General features: G+C 54.3%; 1 protein-coding gene across 1 annotated transcript in view; it reads right to left on the reverse strand.

Annotated features, from left to right (window-relative positions):
- Window positions 1–11034, reverse strand: part of ZNF541 (zinc finger protein 541) — a 37523-nt gene that overhangs the window by 19787 nt on the left and 6702 nt on the right. Inside the window, exons 3-7 of the mRNA XM_008048336.1 lie at window positions 8542–10381; window positions 6572–6624; window positions 6177–6342; window positions 5704–5865; window positions 4580–4901 (exon numbers count right to left, since the gene is read on the reverse strand). Coding sequence (XP_008046527.1) covers window positions 4580–4901; window positions 5704–5865; window positions 6177–6342; window positions 6572–6624; window positions 8542–10381 — 2543 coding nt within the window. The remainder of the gene's footprint in view (window positions 1–4579; window positions 4902–5703; window positions 5866–6176; window positions 6343–6571; window positions 6625–8541; window positions 10382–11034) is intronic.

Raw genomic sequence — 11034 nt, forward strand, 5'->3', positions numbered from 1 at the left:
ACTCTAACTCAAAAAAAAAAAAAAAAGATCACAGATGTTAATCCAACCATATTAATAATAACATTAAATGTTAATTGATTAAACAATCCAATCAATTCTGATGTCACAAAGGGTATGGTTTGTTGGACTGGATAAAAACCGCATGACCCAACTAATGCTGTCTATAGGTAATACAAACAGGTTGAAAGTAAAAGAAAAAATAAATATATACATATACCATACCAACAACAACCATAACAGCCTGGGCAGCATAACAAAAATTAGCATAAAAAATGAGTCAGGCATGGAGGTGCACACCTGTAGCCCTAGCTACTCAGGAGGCTGAGGCAGAAGGATCGCCTGAGCCCTGGAGGTCAAGGCTGCAGTAAGTCATGATTGTCCCACTACACTCCAGCCTGGGCAACAGAGTGAGACTCCAACCCCAAAACAAAACAAAACAACAAAAACAAAACCGGTGCTAGGAGAACTGGATATTCACATGCAAAAGAATGAATTTGGACTCTCCCTCACACAATATACAAGAGTTGTCTTAGAACTGATTAAAAACTTAAATACGAGCCAAAATTATCAAACTCTTAAAAGAAAACATAGGAGTAAATTTTATGATCTTGGGCCAAGCAAATCTTTACATATGAGGGGGAATCCCCCCCAAAATAGAATTTATTAAAAATTGTAGCCAGGCTCGGTGACTCAGCCAGTAATCCCACACCTTGGGAGGCTGAGATGAGTGGATTGCCTGAGCCTGCGGGTTCCAGACCCGCCTGGGCAACTTGGCGAGACGTCATCTCTACAATAAATCAAAAATCAGCCAGGCGTGGTAGTGCGCGCCTGTAATTCCAGATACTCAGAAGGCTGAGGCGGAAGGATCACCGGAGCCCAGCAGGTCGAGGCTGCGGTAGCCAGGAGTGGCCCCTGCCCTCCAGTCTGGGAGACAGAGTGAGACTCCAACTCAAAAAAAAAAAAAAAAATTGTGTATTTATTCTTACATGTTTAAACTTTAGTTACCTTCAAAATACTCTCTGTTTGATGCAATATACCTATTGAGATGTTTTTCCCACTGCTCAAAACAGTTTTTAAACTTGTCAATTTTGATGCCTTTTAGTGCTTCTGCCATGTTTTTTGGTTTGTTGTGTTTGAGTTGGAGTCTCATTCTGTGACTCAGGCTGGAGGGCAGTGACCCGCTCTTGGTCACTACAGCCCCAACCTGCTGGGCTCAGGCAATCTTTCTGCCTCAACCTTCCAAGTAGCTGAAACCACAAGCGTGTGCCACCACGCCCAGCTAATTTTTTGATTTATTGTAGAAACGAGGTTTCGCCAAGTTGCCCAGGCTGGTCTGGAGCCCCTGGGCTCAGGCAATCCTCTCACCTCAGCTTCCCAAAGTGCTGGCATTAGGTAACACAAACAGGTTGAAAGTAAAAGAGCAATAAAATACACACACACACACACACATACAAACCTGGGCAGCATAGCAAGACCATATCTCGACTTAAAAGAAATTAGGTGTGAGCCACCATGTCCAGCCTTCTGTTATTTTTTGTTTCGCTTCTTCCACATTGGCACCCTTTGAGGATGTTTTTCATCCAGGGAAACAACAAACAAAGTTGCTTGGGGTCAGATCAGATGAACTGGGAAAGCAGGGCACAGGGGTCATGCCACTTTGGGTCAAACACTGCTGAACACTCGGTGTGGTGTGGGCAGCTGTGCTCATGAATCGTCCATGATGAAATAAGCAAATGCATGGAAAGAATCTCCAAAAAAATTCACCGAAGCCAAACGCAGCCTCTCGCAACAATACTAGCTGGTACTCTGATGCGGATGGGCTCCTAGAACACTTACGTAGGGGAACTGCCCTCCAAAAAATACTTTCACTTTTTTGGGGGGTCCTCCTCGTGTAACACCAAAAGCACAAGTGACAAAGGAAGAAATATATCAGACTTCATCAAAATAAAAAACTTTTGTCCCACAAATGAAAGGAAAACACAGGTCATAAAATAGAAAACATTTGCAAATAATTTACCTGATAAGGGGCATGTAGCCAGACGATATAAGGAACTCCGGAAACTCAGTAATAAAAAGATCATAGTAAATTCATTTAAAAATGGGAAAGAAGCTGGGCTCGGTGGCTCAGCCTGTAATCCCGCTGAGGTGGGTGGATTGCCTGAGCCCGCGGGTTCAAGACCCGCCTGGGCAACTTGGCCAGACCTCATCTCTACAATAAATCAAAAAATTAACCGGGCGTGGTAGCGCGTGCCTGTAGTTCTGGCTACTTGGAAGGCTGAGGTGAAAGGATCGCCGGAGCCCAGCAGGTTGAGGCTGCGGTGGCTGGGAGCAGCCACTGCACTCCAGTCTGGGTGACAGAGTGAGACTCCAACTCAAAAAAACAAAAAAAAGAACATACACAAATGAGGGCAACCTCTTTCAGTTCCCCCTGCCGCCACCCTCCACCCCCGCTGTGGGAGCTTTTCTGTCTTCTTAATAAATCCTACTTTCAAAAAAAAACCATACAAATGGCCAATAAGCACATGGAAAAGTGGCTGATATCAGTAAGCACATGGAAAAGCATGCAATATAATTAACCATCAAGGAAATTGAGAGGAAAACTCAAACTGTTCTTTCCTTTGCTCTCACACCTCGATCAACAGAGAAGACTGTTACCAACTTTGGGGGTTTCCCCACACATCACAAGAGCAAGCAATTCTGCAGCTGACACTAGATGTGTGTCCTCTAATTCAACTGACACTGTCTGCCTGGAGACAGTGTCAGACACCAGGGGCTAAGGGCTCAGTCCCCAGGCCTTCTGACGCTGATCAAGTCCCAGTTATTTTACTGTGCTTCTGAGTGACCGGCTATAATTGGGGTGATGCCTTGGGTTTGGTTAATTTGCTAGAGAAGTTCACAGAACTCCAGGAAGCACTTCGATCAGTTTCTTGTAACAGATATTACAAAGGATACAGTTGATGAGATGTCAAAGGCAAGGCACACGGCCCTTCCATGGTGTGCCACAGGTTCTCTACTGGGAAGTTCTCTGAACCCTGTCCTTTGGGTTTTTATGGAGGCTTCCTTGCATACTAGTGATTGATTAAACAATTGGACACTGGTGACCAACTTAACCTTCAGCCCTTCTCCCCTCCCTGGAGGTGGGGCTGTCAGCCCCAACCCGCTAATCTTACTGCCTTGGTTTTTCTGGTGATCAGCTCCATCCTGAAGTCACCTAGGGGCTGCCAGCCACCAGCCAGTTATTAGTATTCAACAAGATATCACTGTGGTCATCCCAAGGATGTTGGGAATATGCCAGAAAACCAAGTCCAAGACCAAACGTGTATTTTTTTTTTTGAGTTGGAGTTTTACTCTGCTGCCCAGACTGGAGTGCAGTGGCCACTCCCGGCCACCGCAGCCTCGACCTGCCGGGCTCTGGCGACCCTTCCGCCTCAGCCTTCCAAGTAGCCGGAATTACAGGCACGTGCTACCACACCCAGCTGATTTATTTTTTATTTATTGTAGAGATGAGGTCTCACCAAGTTGCCCAGGCAGGTCTCGAACCCTCGGGCTCATGCAATCCACTCACCTCAGCCTCCCAAAGCGCAGGATTACAGGCTGAACCACCGAGACCGGCTCAAACGTGTATTTTATGGTATCACAGAAATGCAAATCAAAACCACAATCAAATGGTACTTTACATCTATTAGGATGGTTATAATAAAAAAGCCAGACAATAACAACTGTTGGCAAGGATGTGGAGAAATCAGAATTCACATACACTGCTGTGGGAGTTCCAAACTGCACAACCATTTTGGAAAGCAGTCTGGAAGTCAGGCAGTTCCTTAATAGTTCAACAGAGTTACCATGTGACCCAGCATGCCACTCCTAGTACACCCAAGAGAAATGAGACCACAAATCCACACAGAAACCTGTTCACCGCAGCATTAGACATGACAGCCAAGAGTGTAGACAACCCAAATGTCCAACGACTGGTGAACAGATAAACTGTCCACACAATGGACTCTTACTCAGTCATGAAGAGAAATGGAGCACTGACTCCTGCTCGGATATGGACAGACACTGAAAACACTACGCCAAGTGAAATTAACTAGACACTAGCAGGCATACACACACGACTCCACTTGCGTGAAGCACTCAAATCCAGGAACTCCACGGAGTCAGACAGCAGATGGGTGGCTGCCAGGGCCTGGGGGGTCTGAGTGGGGGTGGCTGCCAGCGAGCACAGGCTTGTTCTGGGGAGGATGGAGATGCTGTAGAATCAGACTGCACAATGGGTGAAGACCACACAGTATAACCTGTGACAGGTGATGAGTGTAGGGTGTGAGTTACGGGCCAGTACAGCTGTGAAGAACATTACCAGAAGGGCGGGCAGACGGACGGGCAGGCTAAGGGCCTGTGTGCTTTCTTTCTGGCCGTGGCATTCGAAGCACCTAGAAGGCAGCTGGTCCAGATCGGTCCTGGGGCACTTCTGAGCAGCAAAGGGACCCTCAGATCAGGCCACCCAGGCCAGGGACAACCTCTGGGCCAAACACTCCGGGCAGAGTGGCCGTGGTCCCGGGAGCCGCACCGCGTCACTCACCAATCCCGGAGCAGATGAGCTGGTCGGGGCCGGCCCGCAGGGCTCTGGGGCACAGGGTGTTGAAGTACAGCCCTGAGCCCTCGCGGATGGGGCTGAGCATGGGCGGCGGCGTATAGGGGGAGCACTGGAACAGGCCCTTCAGGAGGCGGTCCACCAGGAACACCGGGGCCCGCAGGCAGCTCTGGTGGCAGCCCCCAGGGCCTGGCTCCCCCAGCGCAGAGCGTGGCCGGGTGCCGGGCAGCTTCGACAGGAGGCGCTTCTTCCGCTTTCGGTGCTGGCCACTCTCCTTGCTGTCTCTCTCTTCTCTGTCTCTCTCTTGTCCCTGGAAGGAAGGAGGTCACCTGAAGCCACCACTCGGGCTTCAGGATAGCACGCGAAGGGAAAAGGGACTGGCCATGTGTGTCCGGCGTGGCCACAGCCAGAGCTCCCAGTGGTTTGACCTGTGGTCTTGAGCCTGCAACAGTCTGGTTTCGGAGCCTTCTCATGACTTTCTGCCCCAGGACAGGCCCTACTCAGAGGACAGGAGCTGTTAAGATTACTGGCAGTTGGTGAGTGGGGGCCAGAGATATAGCGTGATTGTCACAACACGAAAAATTGTTCAACTCAAATGACAACAGCTCCTGTGAAGCCAACAATGGGACAATCTCTGACTCAGAACCTTCAGGTCCACGCACCCTGTCCCCAAGTCCAGCAGGAGCTTCTCCAGTGGGTCCCCCAGCGCCCAGGTAGCAGAGATGAGCTCTGGGAGACCCACTGCTCTCCTCACCTCCATGAGACCTCCCCTCCTCCCTGCCAGCCATGCTCCTCCTCTCCCAGCCTCTCCTCTGAGAAGTCCTCCACTCCTCTCAGGCTGGATCGGGAGCTACCTCTGCCCCCTCCCCCAGAACTGCCCACTCTGGGTCATCACTGCCTGGGGACAGGTCTGTCTCCTCCACTGGACAGGAGCCCTGGAAGTCAGTGCTCTGGCTGTTGAGGTCACCCCTGTGTCCCAGCACCACCCCACATAGGCCGGGCATGGCGGGGCTGAGTGGATGCTGAGTGACTGAAGAAGTATGTCATCCCAGTACTTGTGATGTCAGTATTTTCTGTGGCATTTGGTTTGGGTTTTTCCATCAAGCACCCACCTTGGTTGTGCTACCTGTGTGTCGGTTCACTGTGGCCGTGGGGATCCCAGAAGGGGCTGCAGCTATGTGCTCCAAGGGCTTCCTGGCCCCTGGGGGACTCTGCTGGTTCCCTTCCAGCCTCAGCACCTGCCTTGAGGGCTTGCCAAACTCTGCTCCAAACGCCTAAACACAGAGAAGAAATGGCTCTTTCCAACTCAAAAAAAAAAAAAGAAAGTAACAGCAGGCAGGGAAAGGAAAGCTGCCCCTGGGACAGTGAGAGCAAGCACAGGCGGCAAGGCCACCAAGCCACCAAGGACCCAGTGGAGAGTTGCCAGGGTCTAAGGCAGCACCTGCAGCACCTGCCAGGGAGCAGCACTGCTCTGCTCGGGCCACCAGGACGGTGTCTCCATCCTGAGGTCAGTGGCTCTGCTGTCTTCTCCCCAAGGCCCGGCAGACACCCCGTGGCCACGGGAGCTCCTGCTCGTGCCCTTCACCTGTGGCTCCTGCTGCCCTCGTGGCGACGGCCACTGGTCGCTGTGGAAGCACATGTGGCTGTTGAGCCCACGCTCGGTGTAAAACATCTGGCTGCAGTTCTTGCAGACGTAAGTGTTCCGCGGCTCTGTCCTGTCTGCAGGGCCCCCATTGTGCTGGTTACTGTGGGTGGACAAGGCAGGAGGAAGACAGAAGACAGGCTCGTCCCCAGTCACTAGCTGTTCTGTTTATTTCTTTTTTGTTTGTAACTCTAATCCACTGACAGCTCTTGATGGCCCTGAGACGGGGCTGTCCCCTCAGCCTGCCAGGACTGAAAGCATTCAGCCCACCACCCAGAGCCAGCACACAAAGACCAGAGAACACCTGCGGGTGGGGGCGGGGCCTCCTGACTCACCATCCAGCTGGGCTCTCTTCCTTCGTTGGGTGGGGGACCCGGTAGATGTTTCCACCCTGAAGATGAAAGTGCATCGGCACCAATGCATCAGAAGTGAAGAGGCCTGAAGAGCTAACACTACAAGACTCTCAGAAGAAAACTCGAAGTATACCTCCCAAGTACTAGGCCATGGTTTCTTAGCTGTGACAGCACAGCAAAAGACAAAACACATACTGGATATCCACAGAATTAAAAACTGCTGTCCTGCGAATGGTACCATACATAAAATGAAAAGGCAGCTCACAAGATAGGAGAGAATATTTGCAAATAATGTACTTCAGAAGGGGCTTGCAACCAGAATATATAAGAAACTCTTTAAAAAATAGTGATTCAGCTAAAAAATGGGCAAAGGACCCAAACGGACACTTCTCATAAGAAGGTACACAGTGCCCAACAAGTACATGGAAGGAGCTCCGTGTCACCAGCCAGCGGGGAAGCGTAAACCAAATCCTCAATGTGACACCCCTCACACCACTAGGATGGCTCGAGATTTTTTAAAAACAAACAAACAGCAAATGTTGGTGAGGATGCGGAGAACATGAAGTCTTCCACACTGTGGGTGGGAATGGTGAGTGATGCAGCTGCTTTACAGAACAGTCTGACAGTTCCTCAAATGCGAAACAGAGCAGCCACGTGACCCCGCAATTCTGCTCCTAGGGACCCACCTAAGAGAATGAGGCTGGGCATGGTGGCTCAAACCTGTAATCCCAGCACTTCGGGAGGCGGAGGCGAGAAGACTGCCTGAACCCAGGGTTCGAGACCAGCCTGGGCAAGTGGGCGAGACCTCGTCTCTACAATAAATAAAAAAATTAGCCGGGTGTGGTAGCACACGCCTATAGTTCCATTTACTTGGAAGGCTAAGGCGGAAGGATTGCCTGAGCCCAGTAGGTCAAGGCTGTGGCGGCCATGAGTGCCACTATACTCCAGCCTGGGTGACAGTGAGACTATCAACTTAAAAAAAGAGAATGAGAACACAGATCCACAGAAAGGTGTGCACAGCTGCACTATTCGCCATGGTCAGACAGTGAAAACAACCCAATGCCTACCTACGGACAAACAAATCAGATAAGTCCATCTACCCGGCAGTATCACCCCGCCATCAGAAGGACCGACCCTCCGACACACTGTAGCAGCACAGTGAACGTGAGAATGTCAGCCAGGTCAAAGAAGCTGGCCACAGAAGGCCATGTGCCACATGACTCCACATCCCAGAAATGTCCAGAATGGGCAAATCCAGAGAGGCAGAAAGCAGAGCCAAGGCTGCCAGGGGCTGGGGGCTGGAGAGGCTGGGGTGACACAAGGGATGGGGCTTCCCTTCTGGGGTGATGGCTGCACAGTCTTGAGAATGCACTAATAACTACCAAAGTGTACCCTTCAAAACAATGAGTTAAGTGGCATGTGGCACCTGAATGACAAAAACGTTTTTTCAAAAAAGGGCAGTTGTGGTATGCTGGGAAGGATGCTGCAGTCATAACCTCTGAGACCAGGACCTCGCACAACACTCCGGCAAGGACTCGTGAACGTGCAGAGCCAGGGGCACGTGGCTGGTGCCCACTGGCGCCTGTGGAAACCGTGACTCACAGCAGAAACACACAGGCCTGTCACACAGGCGTGTTACGGGAAGGAGGGCCTCTGCCTCCACACCGGCTGGAGAAGGGAGGGAGCAAGTCCCAGAGGGCATGAGAGGCAAGAAGGCCCGCAGAGAAGCTCAGTGAAACGGCACAGCGGCCCAGAGCCTCTGAGCAGCTCTGGAGCATCCTTATTCTAGTCTCTTTGTTGGGCGGGGGAGCCACAGTCTGCCTGAACCTTCACCTCGTCCTCTGGGAAGCTGCAACTAAGGACGGGCTGGGACGAAACAGTGCCTGGGCCCCCAACACATGCCATGGCTGCCAGGCAACACCTCGCTCGGGTCCGGCCGCGCCAGGGGCTGGTACCTGGATTCTGTTGAAAATCGTCAGCTTGGACTTGGCGTCAAGCGGGGCATCCGCGGGAGGCCCAGACGAGAAGGAGGCCATGGCCACCTGGCTGGGAGAGGCTGCACAGCACATATCCATCTTCGCCTTCTCCTTCCGGAAGCCCGAGAAGCGCTGGGCCCGGGGGTGGCCGGAGAAAAGCCTGTGGCTGCTGCCCCGGGAGCAGGCTGGGGCCCTGTCACCTTTCGTGGCCCCTGAGGCCGTGCCGTTCTCTGCCTGGGCCTGCTTCCCGGGCGGCTCATCCCCACCTGACTGGGTCTGCCTTGGGCCTCCCATGGGGAAGATGTCCCCCAGGTCCAAGGTCCCTTTTGAGGACCGCAGCTGCTTGGCCAGAGAAGAGACGTCTGGCTTCCCGGAAGGGCCCGGAGTCGGCACTGGAAGGGGCAGTGCAGCAGGGGCCTCCTTCGGGCCTCCCTTGGAGTCTCGCCTGGTGCTGCCAGGCGAGGCCTCTCGGGGAACCGAGGGCGTGGCCTTCCTCCTGCAGGCGGGGGAGTCAAATGGCTCCAGGTTTCTGGGGCCAACGTGGAGAGAGTCACGGGCAGGCGCCGGTGGAGGGGGCTGCTGAGGCCACGACCCCTGCAGCAGCTTGGGGGTGGCCTGCTTGCCCTCGGGCACAGGGAGCTGGGAGGAGGCTGTTGCCACCTGGGCATGGGAGAAGACACGCTGGGACTTGGTGATCATCTGGAACACCTGCATCTGCTCGTGGCTCACCAGAGTCTCCTGCGACTTCAGGAACAGCTGCCGGAAGATCGGCGTGGCATCTGACGAGAAACCACCTGCCTTCTGCACGTCCTGGGGGCTAGGCTCCCCCGGGTTCTGCCACGGGAAGGAGTCGCAGTCGCACTTGCCCTTCTTGGAAGCCCAGGGGTCGTCGTCCCCGCCGGCGAGCCTGGGGTCGCTCGAGGCCTCCCTGGGTGCCTTCAGGGGTGCGGGAGGAAAGGGCAGCGGGTCCTCCAAGCTGCTCCCCGAGCCGGACGGCAGCTCCACCGAGGAGGAGGGGCCGCTGGGCCCAGGGCCCGACTCGCCCTCCCGCGACGGTGCCACAGGGGACTTGTGGACAACAAACACGTTGCTGCCTTTGCTCTTGGGGCAGCCCGGCAGGTTCCGGAGCCACTGGAAGTTGTGGCTCAACGGCTGGGAGCCGGCAGGGACCAGCTGGCCTCGGTAGAGAGGCAGGCAGGCGGGCAGGGGACTGCCCTCAGGCCAGCCCTCCGCAATGGAGGGGAGCTGAAGCAGCGGGGGCTCTGGTTCCGGAGGGTCGGGGGCGCTGCTGTCGGCAGCCCTCGAGGGGGCAGCTGTGAGCACGTCTGTGCTCAGCTCCTTCCATGGGAGCGGAGGCTCCTCGGGAACCTCAGTGCCCAGGCCTCCTGGGGCTGCCGGGGTCCCGGTGGAGGCACAGGAGGAGGCTCCCGAGGAGGCGAGGCAGGGGCAGGCCACGCCCTTCCCCTCACTGTCCACAGACCCCACCGGGGCAGGCCCGGGAGACGGGAGCTTCTGGTGGACGATGCTGCTCACCAAGCAACGCAGGAGGTCACGGCTGGGCAGGAGGGAGCCGGGGGACCTGGCTTCTGGGGGCCCCAGTGAGCGCAGGCCGCTGGTGGGCGGCTGGCCGGCCGTCTCGTGGGTGTGAGGGGAGTCCCCGCAGGACTCTTCTTCCGGGGGGGCCTCCTTCAGGATGCACAGGCCGTGCTGGACCTCATAGTGGCGGCGCAGGGAGCGGTAGTCACAGTAGCTCTTGCTGCAGCCCTGCTCGACGCACACAAAGGGCTTGGTCTTCTGGTGGGTAAGCATGTGCCCCGTCCTGTGGTCAGACACCGGGGGGCAGTCAGCGGCGCCTGGGCAGGGCCCCACTCGGGCCCCAGCACCTCAGGGCACAAGGAGCATCCACCCACAACTCAGAGACTGGATGCGCCCCACGAGGGTGTCCTGTCACGCCGGGCAGGGATGCCTCTTCCTCACTGCTCAGCAAACCTGTGTCTGAAAAAGAACTCCACCGAGGCCCAATCAGACCTTCCCGGGCGGGGTTCCAAGGGACATCGGTCCTCCGGAGCTGCCCCTTGAGGACTTGGGCACAGTTGACAAGTAAGTTTCAAGAAAACACTACTTCTTGGAGATTCACAAAGCAAACAGCAAATGTAAAAGCTATGTAGAGAGAAACTGGTTGGACGTTCAGTGTCTCTCAACCTTACTTGCCCACAGAGTCATTTTTCTCCCCCAAACAGCCCTGATTAGCACTCCTGAGAACTGGAACTCTGCAGACTAGACTTGGAGGGATGCTAGCATGGCGACTCCCCTTCCTTTAACGAAGGAGTCTATGCCTTCCTAGAGGACTCCTCTGAGAAGACAGTCACCTGGAAACCCCACAGCAAAGAACCCAATTTACAGATGCATAATCGCCGGGCTCGGTGACTCAGCCTGTAATCCCGCGCCTTTGGGAGGCTGAAGTGAGTGGAT

Source organism: Carlito syrichta, unplaced genomic scaffold (assembly GCF_000164805.1).
Source record: "Carlito syrichta isolate Samal-C Ts95f unplaced genomic scaffold, Tarsius_syrichta-2.0.1 Scaffold123364, whole genome shotgun sequence".
Taxonomy (NCBI): Eukaryota; Metazoa; Chordata; class Mammalia; order Primates; family Tarsiidae; genus Carlito; species Carlito syrichta.